We start from the raw sequence: 26,161 nt of genomic DNA on the forward strand, positions 1-26,161 counted from the left end.
ATTGAACCCTAAAACAGGGATCTATCTGGTCTCCCAGTTCATTTTCGGCAAACAAGCAGCCAATTGAAACTACACATCATCGTTTTTCGCACACTTGAAAGTTTGTCACAACATGCAGTTAATTTCAATGTCAAAGCAAGTGTTCTTTTGCGTCATTTAATTTAACAAACCACTGGTACAACGTTCAAATTAGTATCAGCTTTTTGATTAAATATAGAAAAGGACAACAGGTTCTAGCCATTGCCAAAAGTATACACCTCAACGAAGTATATGGGTGGTCAAAACCGGTGTAAATTCCCCTCCAAAAGTCTAGGTCTATGGCCGCTTTAATTGCGTGCAAAGAAGCAGCGCTCAGCTAACGGTTGTTACTGAGAAGCCACACAAGGACCAGGCCTGGATTGTGTTGTTGTAGGGTCGTTTTTCTTCGGTAGGGAAGGAGCCCCAAACAAAATAAAAAATTTGGGGGGTGGATCTTCACAGCTGAATATTTTATTAACTCGTCACACCAAGAACTTTTGTTGTGGTTAATACACTAACGGTTCATGTTTTGAATACAGCTTTCATGTGGTATTACCACGCCGCCACCAAAAGTCAAACAAACTTCAAACGCAAAGATGCAGGAGTAACACCTTTCTTAAATTAGCCAAATAATTCAAAAGCAAGCAGACTGCTTTATGTGGCGTTGTCGCCGTGTTGAAGCGGTGTCTTGCTAGTTTGGATACCGGGGACAAAGCTGAGATAGACGGCCTACAAAGACCGCCCCGAGGGGGGACCCACTGCACTCGTTCGTACCCAAAGTAAAGTAAACAGAATTTGGCTGTCCCCCCTATTCAATCTCAGCAATGAACACAAGGAGTTGCCTTCAACTGTCGAAATCCCTTCTTTTCTTTGGGTGCTTTATCGGACCCGAATGGTGCTCAAACCATACGCCCGATTGCGCTCATGTACGTGCAATGACTAAGTGACTTAGTGACAAAGTGGAGCAAAGTGAAACCCCATCCCTGCTGGTTTGGCGGCCTTAATACCCAAAGCAGAACCCCTATGATCTGCTTCAAGACGTTTGGGCAACACAAGGATCAGCCAAGATGTTTCAATATCCAGAACACATTATTCATGTTATCTCAAATCATTTGTGAGATGCTTTCACACTAAACACACACTTACTTGTTTCCCACACAGGCCTGTATGTTTTTGAAGAGGCAAGGGCATCAAGACATTTTCTCCTTGGTAAAGGGTATATGGGTACCCCCCTCCCCCTCAAAAGCAACAAAACAGTTTTTTGAACGCCCCCCACTTTATAAGCATACAAGTAGTCGTCACAAGTGGTAAATACATGTTGTGAGGAAGTTCAGCAATACCCATAGACCATAACAGTAACAGCCGTTTTGAGCCTTGCCTTTTTGTGGGGGAGGAGGGGGGGGGGGGGGGGGGGGGGGTAAGTCTTACCCTAGCATTCCAACATACAAAACTAAAGCACACCATCACCGAAAAATGTCAGAACTCATTCAAAGATGGGTTTGCTTATTGCACAACTTTACGCAGATGTATCTTACAAAGTGAAAGTGAAAGTGAAAGACAAATACCTGTAACAAATACTATGCGTTGCATTATTATTGTGAATAGTTCTTCGCTAGTCTTACTTAGCCTGCCATTTTGAAATAGTGCACATTGAAACTTTTCACAGCGTAAAACTTTTTAAAAACAGCTGTCCCATTTGAGTGGTATCCTTTACGGTGCTGAATGAATGCCATTTGACTCATCCAAAAAACACAAGATAATTATTTGAACCAAGTCGACTTACATTAAGGAATAAGAAAGAAATAATTCAACATTTTGCGTCAGCTTGGCGCGATAATGATCAGCCGACATACAAGTTGACATATTGGTTTCAGCAGGGTAGACTCGCAAACATGTTTACAGCGAGTCAAAACCTAAAGTTTTGTATGTGGATTTTGCAGGACAAACTATCTCCCTACACTGTTAAGTGGTATGACCATTTCTTAATATGTGTCAATCACAGTCAACAAAGACACTATAGGGGTCTGTCATATCTCTTGAGTGGTATTTGAAGACTGCCACTCGTCCCCAGATTAAAATACTTGGTTGAAATCTTAGAGTTGTTAATTAACAAGACACTGTTAGCTCCAAAAGTCTACAAAGACACTCAATTGAAACTGTTTAGAGAGCTTTTCATCTTGTCACGAACATGTTAAATACTGGTTTACACAGCTGGTTTCCCCCCACTCTGTAAGGGAGAGTTTTGGGGTCTGTTCTGTGTTCTGTAATGCTAGGAATGTTTTGATTATGTACACTGCCTCTATCCCCAGACACAGAGCTTAACGTCTGTGTAGATACATAATTATTATGCGTCTGTGTAGGTACATATTTAGTATGCAGGAAATATTTCCCTGCAGACGAGTTGAGAGGGACGCTTTTTAAAATGAGCGAGTGAGCCACCAACCCTCTCTTGTAATGGTATTTTAAAACATAGCTGCTATTCTTTCTTTGTGAGTTACACCATGCATTTTAAAGTATTTTTTCCCAAAGCATGGACAACATTGCTACTTGTCAAAGACAAGTATCCGCACTCGTCGTGACCCAACATAAACATGGAATAACAAACATGTGTAAGAATAAGCTCAATCGGTCACTAGACTCACAAACAAATACTGGACCATACATGTTTTAACTGTTTTCTCATCAGAAGACCTGAAGCATTTCAGGCAAATTTATTTCAAGGGAAGTTCCCCACCATGATTATCTTTATAGCATTCAACCCTACGGATGTCTTGCAGAAACTTTTATTTCAGCAACAAAAGTGCAAACAAGTAATGACTCGGGTCCCCCCTCCTCCCCCCCCCAAAAAATAAAAATAAAAACATCAAACAAACAAAATAAACAAAATAAACAAAATAAACAAACAAACAAACAAACAAACAAACAAACAAACAAACAAACAAACAAACAAACAAACAAACAAACAAACAAACAAACAAACAAACAAACAAACAAACAAACAAACAAAGAAACACAAATATCTACAATTCAAAAAGGAAAAAGGCAATTAAAAATGTAATAAGAGTTATAGCATAATTACTGCATTGCAACGTTATACTTTAAAAACCATTATAAGCAAACTCTAAATTCAGTCAGATTTTTAAAGCAACCAATCTGGGTACTATGTACCCAACATCTGTCATCACACTTCGAGGCTCGTGAATAACGCTAGAGACCTGCCTCCAAAACCGGCGTGTAAATTCACCTTTGACCTCAATTATTTCACATAGAGATATGCAGTAAAATTCTATTGCGGACGTGACAGCATTGACTGTCTGGGCATCTATGTCACTGCACGTTTATGATACCATTGTATCCAATGGAATCACTGGATCTAGCAGCAGGGACCTGTCTTTATCCTTGCGACTAAAGACAGATGCCCAGTCTAGGTTCTGTCTTGAAGTCACTAGCTGTCCCTACCTAGGGATTGAAAGTTTCCGCTAAACTGCGCACAGAGCTCTGCTTAGAGACTTCGGGATGATTGCCAGTGTCATTTCACACTCTGTAGAAGATGCTGCACTTCCTCGATGATGCTCATGGGTGTCTTACTTGGAGGTGGGGTTGCTGAGGAGGACGTAGATGAGGCTGGATGAGAAGATGGTGAGGAGACAGTCCTCCCGAGTGATGCTGCGTACATCTTCTTGTAAATCGGTAGGTGCTGTCTGGAGAGAGAAGACATAATCACAGAGGAAGTTTTATGGCAACGAACACCTTTGGTAATTGTCAAAGATCAATCTCACTTGATGCATCCCAACTAATGCATAAAACAACAAATCGCTGAAAAATTTGGCTCAATTGGCCATCGAAGCTACAAGAGAACAATGAAAGATAAAACACCCTTGCTGCACAAATGTGTGTGCTTCTAAGATGCCTAGAAAAGGCTTCAGGCCTGAAGTCTCAGGGAGAAATTACTTCTTCCTCAAATTCAGAGGGAGCAGTTTTCACAATGTTTTAAGGCCAAGTCCAAATTGGCGGCTACAGCTACGGCTTCATGACCTCTCTCATGCGTTGAAGTATAGTGTGTCATAGCAACACCCTTACAAACAGTCGTAGCCGTAGCTGTAAACGCCAATTCATATATGGCCTATCTAGCACACAGGACTCACCCCTTCTTGCTTGCTCCATGCAGCTTCACTAGGTTCAGCAGCACAAACTGAAGCCTTCCTCCCCAAATGTTCTCCAACCGCTGTCCCTCCTCCTCTTCCTCTTCTTTGGTTGACCTCTCTCCAATGTTTGACCCTTGACCTCCAGCCGAACCATCACTTCCACCCACAGGGGGCTCCACTCCTTGTTTAGTGTGAACCTCTCCACCAGTGGATTTCATATCTTGTTGCTCTAAGCCTGAGTCATCGTTGATGACGACGGGGCACGAGTTGCCTGCCTCTGTAGGAGTTAGTTTAGATTGTTCAACTGTCTTTGGATCGCATCCCTGCAGTACCCCGTCCACCTCCTTCGTCCCAGTAAGAGCAGTTCTAGCTCCCTCATTTGTGGTGATTTCATCTCCCCCTGTAGAGGTAGTCGAGTCAGGTTCCCTAGAGCTTTTGAGTCTTCCTCTGTGTAACGCACTCAGTGCTTCTTTGCTCTGCAGCAGTATGTCTAGAGCTGCATGAAGAGTCTTCTTACGAGCACTGTTACCAGACTGACCTAGAGGATGAATTTTAGAAAATTTGTTTGAGGTAGCAATCAAAGACCTGTAAAGCCAAGGTCACACAGGCCTCGATAACGATAACGAAAAACGAGAATGTTAACAATGTAGCCCTTCAATTGGTTGAATGAGTGTGAGCGTATTCTGCGTGGAGCAATTCAACCAATAGAATGTGTTCTAATTGCGCCATGATCATTATCGTTTTCTGTATCGCTGCAGTGTGACTTGGCCTAGTCATCAAAACAAAATAAACTGAGCAGTTTCAATCTAAGCACTCAATGGTAAACTAAAATTCTTCCCTGGGTCCAATATCACAAGCTGCTTATAGGGAAGGTACATGTTTGATAATTACTCAAAACTGACTGTGTAACGAGCATTGGAGAGCTGTTGATAGTATAAAACATTGTGGGAAGTGACTCCCTCTGAAGTACCTTAGTTTTTGAGAAAGAGGTTATTTCTCAATAAAATAATAAAAGACTTCTAGCTAGAAGTCTTTTATTCCTATCTGAAAGCACACACATTCTTCCAATAAGGGTGTTTTTTCTTTCATAATTTTCTCGCAACTTCGATGACCGATTGAGCCCAAATTTTCACAGGCTTGTTATTTTATGCTTATGATGAGATACACCAAGTGAGAAGACTGTTCTATGACAATTACCAAAGGTGTACCTTCCCTTTAAACACAAAAAGTTGCCACAATAAAATTATACTTGTCACAGCCTCGGCTTACCTTTAAACTGATGCTCCAGGAGGGCAACCTTTTCAAGGAACACCCTAAGAAGGTCCGAGGGGCATTCAAGATCCTTGAACAGTTTGACAGCTTTCTTGTAGTGAAACTCAGCTTGGGCCCGCGTATGTTTCTGCCTGTGTTGGGACACCTACAGTGACAAAGAGAAGACAATCACGTCAGGGTGCAACTGCCAATTCCCCTTCTCCAACTGTTCATGGTATTGATTATAACTGATGCTGAAGACAGGCCATCATTGCCGTCACTTGAGAAAACAAAGGAGTTCTTACACTTCTGTGATTAATTTAACACCAAAGGCAGTGTACATGCAAGGATTTTCTGTGGCAGATATCAAACGATATAAACACCCAGATTTCTGAAAACTGGAACACTCGTGCCGTATAAAAAGGGTAAAAGGGGACTTGATTTCATGCTCAAAATTTTCCTTTCAGAGAATTATTGTGTAACCCTTGAATCAAAACCTTGTACAAACGTGGATTGTGAAAGATTGATAGGCTGCCATACTTGTTTCTCATTGTATTTGGCTCAATGGGAGGCAAGTCCGAGGCAAAGGGAGGCAAAGTCACAGATTTTACCAAATCCCACTCAGCAAAATTCGGACACAGTGTACCCTAAATCTTATATAAACACTCACCTTACACCAGACAAACTCTGAGATTGTTCATTCATAAATAAGACAGTTTATCCATTCTGATTGGTCGAGAGGGCATCACTAGGTGTTGTTTTAACGGATGATATAACACCAGTAAAAAGTGTTATAACATGGGCGTGACCCGCGCGCTTACACCTGTGCGTATAAGACAGTTTCTTCATTCCTATTGGTCGAGGGCAACGGCCGGGAGGCACGGCTGGGACAGTTGTGCAACATCACGCGATACGGGCGATGCGCACAGCATCTCCTTATAAGGAGTTGTTTACCCGAGGGCCTAACCATTTCATAGCTGGAGGGGTGTTGTGTTGAAAGAAATCATTGAACAATTATAATTTTTGTATTTATTTTACTTTTTGACCAAAAAGTGTTGATGTTTTTTGACCGAAAAGGTATTTATGAATGGGAATCAAAGTGTGTTAAATCGATTTTCAACTAGTGGTTTAAACCCGCCGAGGCCTGGTTCTTGATAATTTACCTTGACTTCATCTTGGTAAAATTATCAAGAACCATGCCTCGTTGGGATTAAACCACCAGTTGACAACCTCTTCACCACACATTGTTTCCCTTAATCATACATACCTGATTTCTGTAGGCATTTTGATGTAGTGTTGCTAGACGATAATGTATAGTTGCAACTCGATACTGATAAACTGGTTTGTTGGTGGGTGAAACGTCGTCTACCTCACAGAGTTCCAGAGCTTTGCTCATCATCTCAACAATTTCTTTCTCAATCTAATAAAAATCATATTAATAGTAAAACATGTTTATATAGCGCCATTCCATTGAAAAATCCCTCAGGCGCATTTAAAAAAAAACAAAAAACTATATAATATAAGTAAAATGATGAAAAAGTGAATAATAAGATCCACAAAGTGACCATTAAAACAATAAAGAAAATACATATACATGTATAAGCATACCTACATCTACACATGGTAAAGTAGTGAAGAGGGAACAAATAAAACTTTGCTGAAAAAAATGTATAGTATTATTATTATTATTATTATTATTATTTATTCGACCTCAACAATACATGAACAACAAGAACAATACAAGGCATTAAAGGATCAAAGAAACCAAAACAGAAACGACAAAGCAAAACAAAAATATCCTGCTTTTTTCTGGATCCTTCCCTTAATCTGTTTCCCCTCATTTTTTCTATAAACGGATATGTTTGTACTTGTTTTATGCCTCTGAAGAAGGTCCGGTTTGGATCGAAAGCTTAGGCCATCTACCGTCTACCTTACTCATTGTACAAATATAAACCAAATATATTAAATTAACAAATAAAGTAATTAAATAAATAATTCTTTAAATAAAATAAAATAAAAAAAATAAATTAACAATAATAACAATAATGATGGCACAGAAAGAGCCCATAGGAAGACATGACAAGTTGGCCAAAGTGATTCACTGGGATCTGTGTAAGAAATGGGGTGTCCAAGTGATTGAAAAATGGTACGACCATGTTCCGGAGAAAGTTGCAGAGACCGATCAAGTCCAAATCCTCTGGGACTTTAACATTCAGACTGATTATGTTATAGAACATAGGCGTCCGGATGTTGTAGTCTTAGATAATATAAATATTAGCTGTGTCGTCTTATCGACATAGCTGCGCCACGTAAGGGTAGCTTCGAAGATACAGTACACAACATCATTCAGGGTTTTGAAATGCATGTGGTCACTAGATTTGAGATCAGGATTATCGGAATGTAGTTATTCAAAATCTCGACTAACCTGTTCCTGAGCCATGGTTAAGAGTGGAGGAGTGTCTTGCATAATGGTTGCCATGCCATAATACACAGATGAGAGCTCCCAGGAGACGGATTCCCAGAGTGCAGGGTGGCGCCTACGGTGGCCCAGCATGCTCAATGCTCTCTTGTAGTAATCAGCCCCCTGTATGGCACGGAGAAAGTCAATAATAATAACCAAAAATGATTTAAGAAGCTAAATAAGAAAGGATGAGGCTAGAACATGCTCGAGGCCAAATGGCTTCTATGACCACCAAGAAAGGATATACAGGGCAGTACAGCATTGAACATGGTCACCAGTCTGAAGAAGCTCCCAATAAGAACCAGTTTTTATACAGACACCTCAAGAGTGTCTCAAAGGGCTTCTAACGTTATTACCCCTGGTCACTGGGCCATTTAATTCATTCCCTGTACCATCTCAGCTCCCTGGTGAGTTTACAGCCTGTATACCCTTTTTGGGATGTAATAAAGATTATTGTATTGAATTGTATTGCAACAAATATGCGCTACTCGGCTAAATCAATCACAAGAACCATCTCTGCCCTAACAGGTACCCGTTTACCCCTGAATGGAGAGAAGCAATTATAGTTAGGTGTCTTGCTCAGGGACACAAGTGTGACGACCGGGACTCAAACCCACATTCTGCTGAACACAAGTACAACAGCTTAAGTTCGGTGCTCTTATCCGCTCGGCCACAACACCCTTTGAGGAGTGATCTTCCATGCTTGGATTGGTAAAACAAACTTCATAATCCTTATTATTTATATAGATTGTATATTAATATCCTACTAATTTTCCCTTTAATTTCTTTTGAATAATAATAATTATAATCATTAATAATAATTTGGGGGGCTAATCATCCTTACTCACAGCTAAGAGGTGAATTGCGAAGGACGCGGCTACAATGTGTTCGAGAAGCAGGCATGTAAGGGCGCCTTTGGCTGCCAGCCATATCAACCCATTATGACCACGGAGCACAGCCAAGATTAAAAGTGTTTGATTTTTCCCGAGGGAGGAAAACCAGATGGTCTCGAAAACCCTTGTGGCACAGCAGAGAACCACAGCAATACACACCTTGTTATAGAAGTAGGGATTGCCATAAGTCATCTTGGTGTGGGCTCCCGGCCTAAGCTCGTTGGAACTGAAAGCACACAATCTCATCAGCTTTCCACAGTTACACAATAAAAGCGCCATATTAGCAACGTCGTTCACATCCTTGAAGTTCTCTACGCCAGCCTCCAGGGATGCGAGGCTCTTCCGCCGTAACGCCTGGCTCTTCTGGGGAATACCTGAAAATAAGAAAGAATATTACTGTAGAGGGCCCTCGATCTTACTTGATCCTGAAGCAACTTTATAATTTGCACATTTAACTCTTTCACAAGCCGACTGATCACAAGCGTCTGGTTTAAATCCCCTATAAAAAATGGTTGTGAAAACAAACAAAAGAGATCCTTTAATGTCATCCAATGTTTTGAATGATAGAATAACTACACCAGCGCAAAATCTGATATCATGTGGTTAATGCATCTACACAGTACACAGTCAACCCTCCTACTGTCTGACCCTTCATCCACTCTGGTTTTGATAGATATATTGACTATGCAAGCCTACAGTATGATATCATGTGGTTATTGCATCTACACAGTACACAGTCAACCCTCCTACTGTCTGACCCTTCATCCACTCTGGTTTTGATAGATAGATTGACTATGCAAGCCTACAGTATGATATCATGTGGTTATTGCATCTACACAGTACACAGTCAACCCTCCTACTGTCTGACCCTTCATCCACTCTGGTTTTGAAAGATAGATTAATTATGCCAGCCTGCAGTATGGTATCATTTGGTTAATGCATTTACACAGTACACAGTCAACCCTCCTACTGTCCGACCCATCAATATCATCCAATACGGTTTTGAAAGATAGAATACTGTACGTACACCAACCTGCAGCATAACATCAGGTGGTTAATGCATCAATATGTAAACAGTTTTGGTACCTTGTTCATCCTTTTGAACAGACAGTGACTGATCCATGTAGAAAACGCCCAAATCATTGCGTGCATTGCCCAACTTCCTAGTCAGTCTCTTCAGATAGTCTTGGGTGCGGCCCGACCCTTCGCTAAGAGCTACTTTGTAACAGAGCACTCCTACGTTCAAGTTGTGCTCTAGACTGTCCTGGAAATCTACCGCCCACTCGTAAGCTGTTGGGATAAATAATAATATTAATAATAATAATTTTAACTGTATTTATGACGCGCCTTTTGCCAAAGGATACAAAGCGCCAGGTATTATTACTGCAAGGAGTGGGGCGAATTTTTAAGATATAAGACCTAATCCTTAAGCACCATGTAATGGTTTACAAGGTGCTGTGAGACCTCAGATTTAGAATTTGAGGTCTCGAAATCAAGCATCTAAACGCACACATTTTTGTGTGACAAGGGTGTTTTTCTTTCATTGTTATCTCACATATTAGACGATCAATTGAGCTCAAATTTTCACAGGTTTGTTATTTTATGCATATGTTGAGATACACCTAGTGAAAAGACTGGTCTTTGACAATTACCAATAGTGTCCAGTGTCTTTAAATGTCCCAAGTCTTAGAGGAGGATGATGACATCTTAAATTAATGGGATTCATTGGTCAGGACGAGGGGGCACAAATTATCACCTATCAGTAAGCCCGAGTTTGGAGAACTAATGGTGACCCATGAGTCAGTTGAAAGTGCTACTCACCATTGGTTGGCTCATACTGCTCACTGACTGCATTGAGTATGTAGCGGTCATCCTCCGTCATGTTATCAAAGTCTTCTCTGTGTCTCATGTATGAGTTTGATTCATGTGTGAGTAACACCATACAGTCACCACACACCATGAGTAGATCACTGAGGAGACTGCGCCCATCGCTGGTATCAGGCAGTTCCACTGACTGGCAAGAACCTGTGCAAGGGTGTAATTAAACAAGAGTTAACAAAACCAGAACATGTTTAGTGGCCCACTCTTGTCTGGAGAATTTACAGGACGTTTCATTTTGGAACTCTAGTCTGCATACAACTGATCAGCTCTTCCTTGTTGTTAAGTCAAAATTTTAGTGAGTGATTACCTCTTTCTCAAAAACTACATTACTTCAGAGGGAACCGTTTCCCACAATGTGATATACTATCAACAGCTCTCCAATGCAGTTTTTAAGTAAATATTTGTTTTGAGTAAAAACCAAACGTGTACCTTCCCTTTAAAGGCAGTGGACACTTACTCAAATTATTTTCAGCATAAAACCTCACTTGGTATCGAGTATTTGGGAGAGGTATAGTAATACAAAACATTGTGAGAAACGGCTCCCCTTGAAGTGAGGTAGTTTTCGAGAAAGAAGTAATTTTCCACGAATTTAACTTCGAGACCTCAAGTTTAGAATTTGAGGTCTCAAAATCAAGCATCTGAAAGCACACAACTTCGTGTGACTAAGGGTGTTTTTTTTTATTTCATTCATATCTTGCAACTTCAACGACCAATTGAGCTCAAATTTTTACAGGTTGGTTATTCTATGCATATGTTGAGATACACAAAGTGAGAATACTGGTCTTTGACAATTACCACTGTCTTTTAGAACTAGTTATTATTATTTTGATTCTAACTTACTATGACAGAGTAATGACATATTAGACAGGTGAAGAGACTGGCCGTAGAGCTCTGCTTTACAAGCTGCTTTGGCCAGCACCAGATAGCTCTCACTTGCCTTCCTGAGTAGCAGGAAGCTAGACTTTTGTTGCCAGCTTCCAGGGAGCACACGCCTCGGAGCGACGGATAGATTGATGGGAATCTGAGACTCAGCTGCCTGCGAGGGCGCTCCTGGGATCCACTCTACCGACACATCGCCAGAGGCTGCCAGGGAGTCTTGACTTGAGGTCCCTCCTGTTGGGGGTACGACTAAAGGAATTTGTGTTTCCTGAACTGGATACCCTGTGGTATCAGAGAGTTTCTCTTCAATGCTCCCAGTCATCGAGTCATGTTTTTTCACAACCTTGTGTCCTTGACTGTCCATGTAACTTGAGCTGGTTTCAACTTGCGCAACTCTAGACGTACCCTCTGAAATTGCCTGATTGGGAACATCAACGTCCCTAACCGCATGCAGAGGTGTTTCACTGTGCTCGTTCGTTGAGGCTATCAAGTTGTTAAAATTTAGTTCCGGTGATGAAAAAATAAATGCACCAGTGTGATTGTCACCATCCTCTTGAGGCTGGGAAATTGAGGAGATGTGTCCTTGTTCGATAGGATGAGGCAACGATGAAGTGTCTCCTTGCTCCGTGGGATAAGATGGTGTTGAAGCGTTTCCTTGTTCAATGGGATGAGACAACGATGAAGTGTCTCCTTGCTCTGTGGGATAAGACGGTGTTGAAATGTTTCCTTGTTCAATGGGACGAGGCATCGATGAAGCGTCTCCTTGCTCCGTGGGATAAGATGGTGTTGAAGCGTTTCCTTGTTCAATGGGATGAGGCAACGATGAAGTTTCTCCTTGTTCCGTCGGATAAGATGGTGTTGAAATGTTTCCTTGTTCGATGGAACGAGATAATAATGAAGAGTCTCCTCGTGCCATTGGATGAGTAAGCGATGAGATGCCTCCTTGTTCAATAGGATGAGACGAAGATGCAACGTCTTGCCGTACTGTGGCGCTTGCCACGTCTCCTTGGCTGTCTGTGATGGTTGGTTTGGTGTAGCAGAGAGGTTTGACCCGCGTTGGTGAGGGTAGGGGACTGGGCATCTTGGCTGACTGTGACTGCTCTTGGGTCTCGCTGCTGGATTCTGGACACTCTTTTATGCTTTTAAGTCCCTGTTGTTATAAGAGAGGAAATGTCTGTGAGTCTCAATTTCTCAACACATTGAGGGAGGATTCCTTTTCAAAACTGAGCTCAAAACCCATAAGAAAAACCATAAATAACGCATATGGGGTCGATTTCACAAAGCAATAAAATCCATCGTAAGGCACATTGTCAGTACAATCATAGTGATTTGCATTGTTACATTTCACTTTACTAAGCACCACAATTGATTTACAGATACCATCGATCGAAGATCTTTGTGAAATCGACCCGAAGGCTCCCCCAGGATTTTCTCTGGCAATCTGGAACCACATTTTTGTAGTTTGGCCAAAGAAAACTGAATTGAAACGAGGCCCTTGGTGTTAATCTTCGGTTTTAAAAACCCTACTGGCAATCTAAATAGTTTGATTGTGATAAGTTTTGCAAATTTGATCTGGAATAGTGACATGCAATATCTAGACAATTTTGAAGACTGTGGGGCTGCTGTCATCAGTTAGTTAATCCCTTGGTATATGAGTGGTATATTCAGATTTAAGATAAGGGATTGCCAGCTATCAAATGGCAGGGTTTTATTGTAATATTCCAATTTGACTTTTGTGCACTTGAGGGTTGCTGCTTCCAAGGATGTGTAGATAACCAGGGGTGTGAGTCATTACTAACGAAAAAGTCTGAAACTTGGATACAAATTCAAAAGTTCGTTGAAATGATGGCATTTCTACCTTTTGGTAACCCCTGGGGTTATAGATTCCAAGGAGCTTTTGGTAACAGTATCCAAAGCGCTAGAGAAGTAGACCAATGAGCAGGATTTTTTATTTGTGGAAACAAATATTGTCTGATTTTCTTCACCAGGCCGACATGAAAAGTCTGAATTCAGCCATAAGTCTGAACAATCTCATCCCTGGTTAACTTTGGTTTGATCCCTGACTACATGGCAGCTAATTGCATGGCTTCTGCCTGGCACCTCAAAACAGAGATAATGACAAAATAGAGAGGCCCCCAACATAGGGCTAGATAGTTCAGTTGGTAGAGAGCTGACATAGTAATCCGGAGGTCAATGGTTCAAATCCTGCTTAAGTAAATTTGTTTGTGGTTCAACCCGAAAGGTTTTAAGACACTGGCCACTATTGGTAACTGTCTAAGACCAATCTTCTCACTTGGTGCATCTCAACATGCATAAAATAACAAACCTGTGAAAACTTGAACTCAATTGGTCATCAAAGTTGCGTGATAATAATGAAAGAAAAAACACCCTTGTCACCACGAAGTTGTGTGCGTTTAGATGGCTGATTTTGAGACCTCAAATTCTAAATCTGAGGTCTCAAAATCAAATTCGTGGAAAATTACTTCTTTCTCGAAAACTATGTCACTTCAGAGCGAGCCGTTTCTCACAATGTTTTATACCATCAACCTCTCCCCATTACTCGTCACCAAGTAAGGTTTTATGCAATAATTATTTTGAGTAATTACCAATAGTGTCCACTATCTTTAATACCACTCTAATTATTATTTATTACTTTTTGCACTTATTACTTGAAATCTTGTTATCACCTTTACAACATGTTTAAGAGCAATCTTAGCTTTCTCCTCCTTGGGTGCATATAACGCCTTCACTGAGAACCGTCGCTGATGCCTCTCGTTTCCCTCGCCGTGCTTCACACTTGGGAGCGTCAAACTCTGCGTACCCACCGTGGTTACATTCAAGGCCGCTGCTCTCTCGCCTTCCTTCCCGTAAAGATAATCTTCCTCCTCTTCACTGGAAGATGGTTCCGCTTGCTGCTTCTTGGAGGGCTTGGACGGGGCGGGGTTAGCAAGGTCATCCTCATTGATGAATATATGAGACAGTAGATAATTGGCCGACGCAGCTACCTGCAATACATGATAGAAATTGTGGGATTTGAGGCATTGCAAAGTGAGGTATCAATGTGTATTTTGTTTGCGGTAACACTATGTGTATAAATTATCTACTTGCTGGGTAGATTATATTCTTTAAAGTTGAAATTATATTGATAATAGCAAATATCAATAGTTGAAGAGGTGTTTTTGAGTGGACCTTTCAGTCATTCAATGCATCCGCGGGAAAAAATTGGGGTGTTAACATGTCATCCAGTGGCTAACTGGTTAAAGTGGTATACAGTTTTGACTCACACCAAAAATAGCAACTACTTTGGGGGAAGTGGGCTTGAAAACTTGGTACTCTTCAACATTTAAACCTTAAACACTTTGAAAACTGAAGGCGACCCCTGAAATACATGAAGATAATCACTTGGACTTACCTCTGAATGTCTTGTCTCCGTTCCTTCAAGAAGTTCCAGACAGTTTCTCAACAGCTTGTAAATGATACCTTTATCCCTGTATTGCGTAGGAATAAAATTATACACAAAATACATTATACTCTTACAAATAATTTTGTTGCCATAAAACATGATTAGAAGTAGAGTCGGAAAGAAATTAACTTGAACTCTAAATAAAAAGATAACTTTACAAACATGGTGTAATTTTGGAAAATAACCAATGTGACATATCATCCATGAACCTATTTGACCTTCATCTGGTTCAATCAGGAAGTTCAAACAAAACAAACTTGAAAAGAGTTTTTGAAAGTTTTCCTACCATTTGTCATATGAAATGTTAGTTCCATTTCTTTGTTCACATCATCAGTAAGTAATTGTTTTTTTTTTTTTTGAAACCCTTCTGTATTTGTTTGGTTTTTTCTTCTTCTTCTTCTTCTTTCTTCTCATTAGGACATTAGGCTTACTTTTTACTGGGTCCAGCCATTGATAGGTTCCTAGCGACTCTATACAGCAGCATGGCTACTGGTGATATGAATGGATTCTCCCATGGTCTGTTAGGATACTCGTTACAAAGACTGGTCAGGTCATACAGTTTCACCACATCTTCATCTTGACCTATCAACAATATAAACAAAACATGGAAAATGTTTATTCAATGGAAGGTATACGTTTGGTCTTCTTCTCATGTCCATGCTGCTCAAACGCTATCCCTCCAGTAGTTGGCACACTGAAGGGCAGTGTCGGTGGCCTCAGCCAGGTCATTAGTAGTGGTTGCTGATGGTAGTAGGGGGCAGGTAAGGAGATGATCCATGGTCTGCCGCTCTCCGCATTCACAGGTGTCGGAACCAGCAGTGTATCCCCACTTCACCAGGTTCGCTTTGCACCCCACCGACTCTTGTGCGCAACCGGTTAAGAGTCTTCAAAGTGGTCCATCCAGTATGAGCGCCACTAGGGAGACTCTCTGTCGCTGGAATCTTGAAGTCCGATGTGTTTTCAATGTTTTGGTAATCAATGCTAACATTCATGTCAATGAAAACTTACTTAGTTAGAAAGTAAAGTAGCTTTAGATAATATAAAGCATGTTGAGAAACATTTCACTTTGAATAATGTGGTTATGCAAAAGACATGTTTTCTTATCCCATAAATTTGATTTTGAGACAAGTTTCTGATAGAATAATTTCTCAGATTGTGTATTCCAATCACAAATTGTTCTTCCTGTGCGAACAATGTATAAATAACTTATATTATTATTATTATAATTGCAGTAGCCGCTGCTTAAATATAGGATTTTATAGTGGCTCTAGCCACTGGAATGGCTCGGTGGTCTAGTGGTAAGACATCTAGGCCCAATTTCGTGGCTCTGCTGACCAACGAATCTTGCGCTCGATCACCATTCTCCGCCTACGTGCAAGCGCCAAATTTCAGCACAAGCTTTGTAAAGCGTAGAACGCCTAGTAACGTGGAGTAAGCACAAGCCAAAATACCCTACTAACCCCTGAAATGCGCTTGCCATAAGCACAGAATTCTGTAATTAAGGTAAGCAGGGCCATGAAATGGGGCCCTGTTTTAGCATGGCAAAGTTTGTGAGTTTGAAGCCCACGTAAGTGGATTCGTTCACAGAACTTGGGGTGCATAGGGCTAATACACATCGGTGTAAGGGAAAACCAATAAATGTTATCCTCATTGCAATTTACATCTTTGTTTACCTTTGAAGAGCCAGTAAGTGTGGCCTTCCTTAGTGCAGTGGCTCTTTAGAAATGACAGGATATTCTGGGCGACATCCTTGACAACCTACGATGCATATGAAAGATTTATCAATAATAATAACAACAATAATAATAAAAACTTGTAAAGCGCCATCTATCTTTCCGAGGCGCATAACAACCAAACAAAAAACAGAGAGAGAGTTACAAATTACTTACATCAGAAAGCAATAAGAGTACATTGAATAAAACAGATTTACATTTGTTGCTGGATGAGTAGATTCTTTTTCACCTTCCAGTTTCAACACATCATACAAAACAACTATGTGAACACTAAATGACATAAGGTGGTCAAGTTTTTACGATTATAGTGACAACAATGAGAAAGTTTTCTATCCTCCTTCCCAACTTTGATTATGTCTTTTGTGCTCACAACCTCTTGTGGATTAACCGAACCCTTCCCCTTCCCGTACCCTTTGTCTCCTTCTTTATTGTTCATTCATTCCTTTTTCTGTGTGCTTTCTGCCAGTCTCTCTTTCTTAAATTCTTTCCACTGGATTGCATCTGTTACATCAGTATTCTGTTTGTGTGTGTTGTGTTGTCATTAAGCTTTTGAGAAACGTCAGGCCAGGGTTGAAATTTAACACTAGACAAAAGGCCAGTGATTTCACATTCGGGCCAGTGAGCTCAAGACAAGACATGCCCGGTGGCCTTGTTTTTTCCTTTTCAGATCAACATCTTTGTTTCACAAAGTATGTTTCACACTTGCTGAGTATCACCCCTAAAACAGAAGAAATAAAACTTTTCTAGTGTTTTGTTCAAATGAAACAAGTTAGACGATAAGACCATGTTCTTATTTTGATTCTAGAATCTCTTCATTTTGATTCAGGGGTCTTTTTCACAAAGATAGTCCTAAGTTACGACTAGTCCTATGACTTTTTAGGAGAAATTAAAAACGTAAGGATAGTCCTAAGTTTACTCGTCCTAACTCAAGATAAAACTAGTCTTAACTCGTTGTTAAATCCACCCCTGCAGACTTTGATTTCACAAAATGCTAGGAGTAACTCGTCCTAACTTAGGATGGGTTCAATGCATCCTAATGTTTATGTATACGGAATTTAACTCATCCCAAGTCCTAAGATTAATCCTAAGTTAAGAGGAGTATGGTGAAATCGAGGGCTGGTCTTTTAAACAAAATCCCAGCCCAGTAATCATTCTGAGTTCAAGCCCTGTGGTCTTATGGAGTTCTAGACCTGCAGGTCATTTTGATAACAAAAATCCCTGCCCAAAAGTCATTAAAGTTAGGACTACAGTTGGAACGATTGTCAAGTTGGGACGGGATAATCGGAGGTTTAGATCTGAGTGTTGCTGTTGAATGCATCACAAATTTGTATATGTACATGCAGGTTTATAGTTTTCATGCGTTTTAGAAGCTGACCGCTTTTTTTTATTTTTATTTTTATTTTCGGTTGCCCGATTTTGTGAGCCGGAAATTCTGTAATCCCAGCCATGTTTTTTTTTTAGCCTAGAAATCCATAGTACAAGTCTTCAAGAATAAATGGTCTAATTGCATCTTCCTCACAAAAGACAACTTATCTTACCTGAGGAGCAAATTTAGCATCTTCCAAGTTGGGTATCTCCTCCGTCTTAAGGAGTTCATACCTCTGTACGATACCGTTGAGATGGTAGCACATGGCCAGCTCAGGTACGTTGGACATGAGGTTATCAAGCCAGTAGTCTAACCCGGTTAGTACATTAATGGGACTGGCCATGTCTCTGTGGATCAGAAGTACAAAATAAGGTTTTCAAGGGGTACAATTAAGTGTATGACCATACAAGTCAGAGACTCATGCAGGCATGATATTTGGTAGGAATATTTTATCAAGTTCAGGGGCTTACCTACATGTTCACATGGTAGACATTTCAGGTTACATAAACACAACTTTTCTAAGAGCAAATCAATTGGAAAACAGACTAAAGTAGGACGAATATCCAGCCTGCTTATATGAGGGTGCAGAAAGGGAACTTTTTTGGGTTTAAAATTAAAAAAAGTGGGGGCACTGAAAGAGGTTATTTCTGTCCAAGCAGTACGACAACATCTTTTCCATTATTTTGATGCATGTTTTGACTTACCTTAACCTTAGACTGACCGCTGGGTGTATTCCTTCACCAAAGATCGGTAGATCGGTTCCTATTAACATGCGGATGTCTTCAAACTGCCACAGAACCTGACGTGCAAACTCACTGGCTTCTGCCTGCAATTAACCATAAGAATACTGTGCATTGAATTTGCTTGTAGATATTAAACTTTATATAACGTGGTCAGCCACAAATAAAGCAAGTTCCAACTGGACTGTCGCAAACTGCTAACCAAAACAAATTGTGGTATGAATAAAAAAACATGTTAATGGCCTCCCGTTTCCATCATGACAATTTCTTTCCAAATGGCTCAAGAAAAAAAGTCTCCCATAAGTTTACACTTGCTGGCCTAACAAAAGTGAAGTTTTTATCACCTAGTTACCTGTTCATGTTTGTTGTGTTGTCATTTAGCCTTCGAGAAAGACTCTGCTGGGGTCGAAATGTCAGGACATTCACTACTTCTTTCAAATTAGTTTGACTTACCTTTGGTAGTAGGTCTGGAATCTGGACTAGAGCAGACTGGTGCTGTGCAAAATCCTGCTCGGCAAAGTCAGCTGGCTGGGGCACTGACTCTTCAGAAGAATTTCCAATACTAAACAGTTTGGAGCAAGTATAAAGAAACATCAGTCACTGTATCATATGCTGCTGAGGTAAAAAATCAGACTGCAGAATAATAACGATCCACTATTAGCAAAAGTAGTAGTCCCGGCTGATTTTCTATCCTCTGCCATGAAGAACTGAGAAGCCTACCGAATTCCAAAATATATAGCAAGACAGTTATCTAATCAACAAATTCTACCTGACAAGTAGACACACACATGGTGTTACCGCAAACCAAATTTACACAGACAGCATAAGTCAAGTAAAACGGTGTACATTTTTGGCTAAGGGGTTAGGCTGTCAGCATGTCTAACCGTCTGTGCAAGAGTCACACTTTGTCCCCTCAAATTTTCCTGACGGCTGAATACCTACAGATTGCCCGTAACAAAGTTTTCAAAAAGCTGTAGAGTATAATGATTTTAAACTACACTTGTTTTAGTGTCTATGTTTTAGCTTAACTTATTATATGACTAACTGATAAAGAAATGCACATACCTATAGTATAAGAACTTGGACAAAAGATTTGAGTTTTGAAGAAGCTCGTTGGTTTTTCGTTTCATGGTGAGATTCTTGCCTTCGGATAACACTGCTTGAATAATAAACGTCTTCATCCACTCTCGTTCACCCTGGTTACAAAAAAACAACCCAGAACTTAAATTATATATTATACATTCATAAATACCACAGACAGTTTCTCTACTCCTCTTGGTGGTGTTAGAACCTTGGATAATGACCAGCTGGAGCTGTTTATAACAAGCTGGCTTCCGCATGTCAGGCCTGCAAGATTATCACGCGGAACGCAATTCATAGCTATATTAACAGCGCGCGTACACACAACCCATGCGCATCAAACAGATTCTTCACAAAGTTTTTGAAAAAAAATATCTCAAACCTTAAATTTTCAATTGTTTAAGTGTCTATAACTGTATTTGTTTACGTTTTTTAACGAAAGGGCATTTATGAATGGGATTAAAACAGTAGTGAATCATTCATAAACTCCGTTTAAAACCTTGCAGGGTCGTTGCCGTCTCGTCGCTAACCCTTTATTTCCTTAATTATCAACCAAAACAGTCTCCTGATGATCACTAGCGCAGGCTAGTAATGTCAAGAACAGCAGTGTGTATGCGATATGCACGGCCTGCGGGTCGGTCTAAGGTGATCGCTCAGCAAAGGTTTGGCAGTCAGCGAGCTCATAAACACAGCCTTCGTTTTGAGTTAGCGCCAGGAATTATTTTGGCAGGCTGGCCAATTCTTTGGCATGGTGGTCTTAAACTTAACCCTCATATGGAGACACTAGCTGAGTTGCGACTGTGACATCTGTAGTCGACTGCTTTTGTGGGGGGGGGGAATGCCTCTCCTGCTTAAATGTAAAGGGTGCCCGTTATAGGAATTGCTCGTAGCCACTCTGTCCCTGTCGACAATCTTAAGACACGTAGCCTAGGCCACCATCGCTGTGGTCAAACAATAGAAACGTTCACACATGTACACTAAGTGAGGGTGCCGTTTGAGCTTTTTAAGCTACCATAGACCTTTATTGCAAATACCCATTGCGCAAGCGCTAACTATTGATGAGGTGCATGCTGGACTAGCTAGCAGTCAATTTTGAATGCCAGCTAGACCGTGGTGCATGCTGGACTAGCTAGCTATCAAACCTGATTGCTAGCTAGACCAGCATGCACCTCATTTCACGCCTAATAAGCGCATACCGAGTATTTGCGCTAAGGTCTATGACTTACCTTTGAGGCACTCCTGAGATGTTTAAATAGATCCAACTCATCGAGTAGTAGTGTCTTGCCGACACGATGGACAGCCATACTGACCTGGTTCTTACTGAATGGAATCTTCAACAGCTTCTTGATGTTCTGATTGAGTGGATAAAGAAAAAGATATCGAAATATGACATGGAAAAAATATTAATGGTCTGATGCTTGGACCCTAGCAGAGTCTCTCACGAAAGTTTTTTCTATAAATGATATGGCAGGTCAGATGTTTCACGGATGCAACAAAGGCGCTTGCCTTCGTGCCACATGGTCATTGCCTAAATGCCCTTGAAATACTCCAGTAGAAATTAACCATTTTCTCAAGTGACGCCCTTTACCAAGGAGAAAAATGCCTTGGTGCCCTTGCCCTTTCTGAAACGAAGCATACAGGCCTGTGAATAGCTTCTGACCCCCGAACAAAGACATTGACAAATTAGGTAGACTGACTGAACTCAAGCTCTGGTGCTTCTGTTCAGCAGAGTGTGGGTTCGAATCCCGGTCGTGACACTTGTGCCCTTGAGCAAGACACTTAACTTTAATTGCTTCTCTCCACCGAGGGGTAAATGGGTACCTGTGAGGGCAGAGATGGTTCTTGTGATTGATTTAGCCGAGTAGCACATATTAATGTTGCACAGGCTGTATACTCCCCACGGAGCTGAGATGGTTTAAGGAATGATTTAAGGCCCAGTGACCAGGGGTAATAATGTTGAAGTGTTTTGGGACTCCCTCCGGGTGTGAAAAGTGCTATATAAAAACGGGTTATTATTATTATTATTAGAGAGCTGGCATGTTAATCCGGAGGTAACAGGTTCAAGTCAAGCTCTAGTCATTTTTGTCTTTGTTCCTGCCACAATTATGATGTAACTACAGCAGGGGCATAACAAACATAATAACTCTAACAAATAAAAAGTAGTATTTTCCAGAAATTTATTATGGCAACATTAAATATTGCAAGAAATCTGTAACAAGTGTTTTTTGTTTAAAGTTTACCTCAGCAGCAGTTATGACATCCACTTCACCAACGGTTTCTGGAAGAGTTTCTGCCATTGCAAAACTGTAATATAAGAGAAATATACTTGGGCTTTTAATCATCAAGAAGCATTCAAACACATGATTCCTGGATCCTTCCATATCCACTTCAGCCATCCTCAACGGGAAGTCAGAATAAAGTTATTCATTAGTCTCTTTCTGCATCTAGCTGAAGTTAAAAGACATCCACAGCTGGAAACTTCCTACCTTTGCCACTTCGTACCTTGGACACTTCGTACCTTTTCGTACCTTTGTCCCATTGGGTTCTTGGCTAGTACAGTAATTAAGTTCACTGCTATGAGAGTCTTCCTACCTTTGCCACTTCGTACCCTGGACACTTCGTACCTTTTCGTACCTTTGTCCCATGGGGTTCTTGGCTAGTACAGTAATTAAGTTCACTGCTATGAGAGTCTTCCTACCTTTGCCACTTCGTACCCTGGACATTTCGTACCTTTTCGTACCTTTGTCCCATTGGGTTCTTGGCTAGTACAGTAATTAAGTTCACTGCTATGAGAGTCTTCCTACCTTTGCCACTTCGTACCCTGGACACTTCGTACCTTTTCGTACCTTTGTCCCATGGGGTTCTTGGCTAGTACAGTAATTAAGTTCACTGCTATGAGAGTCTTCCTACCTTTGCCACTTCGTACCCTGGACATTTCGTACCTTTTCGTACCTTTGTCCCATTGGGTTCTTGGCTAGTACAGTAATTAAGTTCACTGCTATGAGAGTCATTGGCTTCACAACCCGAACAAAATAAATGAAATTAAGTCACCATTTTACAGCTTTATTCCACGTACTGCATCTCTTTGGAACTCCCTACCAGTGCATGTTTCCCTTCATCCTACAACCTGGACTGTGAGTGGCTTTTAACCTTGTTTGGGGCAAACATGCTTAGAAACTAAAATGTATGTCCTTTTGCAAGCTCACCATGAATGATCCCAAGCACCTACATGTACTTGCCTGGTAATAATTTATTGCCTGGAATTACATGCAGGTCATGGTCTCAGTTGCCCCTGGTATGATCCGGCCTGTCAATCAAACTGTGCGCGTTCACCCGTTTGACCAATCTCAGCAATGATTGTGGTCGGACAAACTCGGTCAAGCGTGCGCGTTTATTTGGCACGCGCGGCAGAATCGTGCAGAATGTCATTGGGAGTGCTCATACATGCATCTTGCTCACGTGCGCGGTGGGCAGAGCTTAGTGGAAAGCCGGAACGGTCCATTGGCCTTGGTGCCCTTCAAATGATTTCCATAGACTTTAAGATTTTCCAATGAAAGTGCCCTTACCTTTCCCTTTCAACATGTCCAAGGATGAAATTTCGGGCCTGTACTATTACCATAAACAATAACCACACCTCAGTACGTACCTGGAATACTGAGTGCACTCCCCAGTGACCCATGTCTTGGAGAGTTGAGGCTCATCCCGCAGCCAGTTATCAGGTGGTGTATGTAGGTCCGTGTTGAGATCTAACCTTGAGAACTGATACACAGGGCGCTTCCTAGATGACTTCACCATGGCGGTTGATTTGACCACTGCTGTTGAAGACTCATGCTGACCCTGTGGGTCCATTGGAAGACATACTTAAATTTGTTTTATAGGAATATTATTGGGAGTGGACCAGAAAAAAATTGTCTTAGGGTATACATTTGGTACTCACTCTTAAAATAAATGGCAATAAAAAACCCAAAAAGTTTTTATCCACCAAAACTTGAATGTGATAAGCGTTACTGACAGTAACGTCTCTAAGATTGTTTATTCCAATTACGGATTATTCTTCTTACATGAACATAATCTCTCGCCAGACTTCTTGGCTGCGTCAGTATACTGAATGCTGAAGTGCCTTGAGCGTCACTGAGTGATGGAAAGTGCTACCTACACCTGCTGATACATGTACACACAATTCTACCAGGCTTTTTCCCAAATGGAAGTAGCTCTAAAACCATGAGGGTTGTCTCTACCTTGTGACAATGTCTTTAGTCTGGGAGTTGAAATTGAGTGTTCATTGTATGTACCAGACATTGTTTATACTCAAACTCATTAAAGACACTATTGGAAATTGTCAAAGACCAGTCTTTTTCATGTGGTGTATCTCAACATGCATAAAATAACCAACATGTAAAAATTTGAGGTCAATTGGTGGATGAAATTGCGAGATAACTATGAAAGAAAAAACACCCTTGACACGCGAAGTTGTGTGCTTTCAGATGCTTGATTACGAGACCTCAAATTCTAAATCTGAGGTCTCAAAATCAAATTCGTGGAAAATTACTTCTTTCTCGAAAACTACTTTACTTCAGAGGGAGCTGTTTCTCACAATGTTTTACACTATCAACCTCTCCCCATTACTCGCTACCAAGTAAGGTTTTATGCTAATAATTATTTTGAGTAATTACCAATAGTGTCCACTGCCTTTAAAAGGCTTATTGTTATGAGGCATTTTGGTTAAATGTCGGTGTTTTCACACAAACCTGTGTTTCACTTCCATCTTCTTTTGCGTCACCGCTTTCTCTACTATCAGCCATAGTAATTTGAACACAAATTCTCTGCTCGCGGTATTACATCACATCAGCGATTGAGAAATGGCAACGTAAACTGGATTTCATCAGCATCAAATACAGCTGGGCAATACGTCTGTAGAGGCAAGTTGAACATAAAAATAGCTATAGTCACAAATCAAATTGATTGTTATCGTTTGATATTGAAAGTCAACTGTTGAAATTTAGGAAGCTTAATTACACTTAAAATTAAAATGGCTACAGATATGACCAGGCATGGATGGCGGTCGAATTGGGTCGTCAGGGTTCCTCAGGATGTTTCACAACTCTGCATTCATGGTAATAATTTATATCAGTTATGCCCCAATGTGCGTTCTGTCACTCGGAGCATTTATAATAAATTGCTTCATCTTGATGATTGTTGTGAAATTGACACACTCACACAGTATCTGCACTATCATGATGATGTCTAGCCCACCTTGACGAGCTGTAAATGGCTCTATTTTACCATCGGTCCGTCTCATCACAGTTACCATTACCGTCTGTGATGAGACCGATGTTAAAAGGGATTGGTCTCATCACACTATCAGTATCACCATTAATGGCGACTGTATGACGCCAATAAGAGCCATTTACAGCTCAACAAGGTGGGCTAGATGACGTCTTAAGTTTTAATTTTCTTCACTCTTAAGTCTTAGTCTTAATCTTACCGTACCAAACATCCATGGATATAAAATTAAGAAAACTTGACCACTTTCACATTCATGAAAGGCGAATTTTAAAAGGACATAAATCTGATCTGAAGTAAACGCAATAGACCTTATGCACATGACGTCATTTCAGTACGGCGCCCCCGCATTGAGGTCAAAAGGAGATTGTTCATTGGTCAATCTATGTGCGTTTTGATTGTTTCGTCACCGTTTGACCTCAAAGATGGCGGCTGGATGACGTCAATGCATAAGGTCTATACAATACTTCTAAATTTAATGAGCACAAGTGTCACAATAATGGTATTGGTATTTATTGGTAATGTTTACCACATATAATATACATGATAAAGCAGATTTTGTGTTGCAGATTTTGTGTTGTTGTTGTTACCAGTAAATACCATAGAGCATGTAGGACTAATTTATTCCTCCATGCATAGAGCATGGAGGAATATTATTCCTCCATGCATAGATAGAGTAAGGAGACCTTACTCTATGTCTATGTTGTTACTGAGTGAACGCAGATCAGAATAGATTCAAAAGTCAAATACCACAAATGAATTAAACCCTACTTTTCAGACTTTTAAAGAAAATAAAGCGCACATTTCCTCACCTTTATTTGTGATTTCCTTCATGAACACTCAGTCAGCTCGTTTCGTAAACAGACTGCATTCCACGTTTTTATTTTGTCTGAGCAAAATTTTGACAAAGTTTTGTATTGACCTAGTTTGGGAGCTACCACTTTGTCATATAGGGATTTGAATAAAAA

The 26,161-nt window shown here is 40.6% G+C and overlaps 1 protein-coding gene across 2 annotated transcripts in view; it reads right to left on the reverse strand.

Moving 5' to 3' along the window:
* Positions 1–3,356: 3,356 nt before the first annotated feature.
* Positions 3,357–26,161, reverse strand: part of LOC117294348 (erythroid differentiation-related factor 1-like) — a 41,161-nt gene continuing 18,356 nt past the window's right edge. Inside the window, exons 1-22 of one of the 2 annotated variants that reach the window (XM_033776715.1) lie at positions 26,006–26,109; positions 24,659–24,821; positions 23,557–23,747; positions 22,151–22,214; positions 21,137–21,262; positions 19,896–20,026; positions 19,284–19,392; positions 18,795–18,916; positions 18,263–18,437; positions 16,665–16,749; positions 15,423–15,573; positions 14,941–15,016; positions 14,216–14,533; positions 11,490–12,678; positions 10,590–10,793; positions 9,855–10,058; positions 8,928–9,142; positions 7,840–7,998; positions 6,682–6,834; positions 5,433–5,580; positions 4,164–4,701; positions 3,357–3,719 (exon numbers count right to left, since the gene is read on the reverse strand). In XM_033776715.1, coding sequence (XP_033632606.1) covers positions 3,548–3,719; positions 4,164–4,701; positions 5,433–5,580; positions 6,682–6,834; positions 7,840–7,998; positions 8,928–9,142; positions 9,855–10,058; positions 10,590–10,793; positions 11,490–12,678; positions 14,216–14,533; positions 14,941–15,016; positions 15,423–15,573; positions 16,665–16,749; positions 18,263–18,437; positions 18,795–18,916; positions 19,284–19,392; positions 19,896–20,026; positions 21,137–21,262; positions 22,151–22,214; positions 23,557–23,747; positions 24,659–24,712 — 4,584 coding nt within the window. In that variant the 5' untranslated portion in view covers positions 24,713–24,821; positions 26,006–26,109 and the 3' untranslated portion in view covers positions 3,357–3,547. Of the gene's footprint in view, positions 3,720–4,163; positions 4,702–5,432; positions 5,581–6,681; positions 6,835–7,839; positions 7,999–8,927; positions 9,143–9,854; positions 10,059–10,589; positions 10,794–11,489; positions 12,679–14,215; positions 14,534–14,940; positions 15,017–15,422; positions 15,574–16,664; positions 16,750–18,262; positions 18,438–18,794; positions 18,917–19,283; positions 19,393–19,895; positions 20,027–21,136; positions 21,263–22,150; positions 22,215–23,556; positions 23,748–24,658; positions 24,822–26,005; positions 26,110–26,161 lie in introns of those variants that run through there. The other variant, XM_033776716.1, reaches the window with a different exon arrangement.

The sequence above is a fragment of the Asterias rubens genome, chromosome 9 (assembly GCF_902459465.1).
Source record: "Asterias rubens chromosome 9, eAstRub1.3, whole genome shotgun sequence".
NCBI classification, from domain to species: domain Eukaryota; kingdom Metazoa; phylum Echinodermata; class Asteroidea; order Forcipulatida; family Asteriidae; genus Asterias; species Asterias rubens.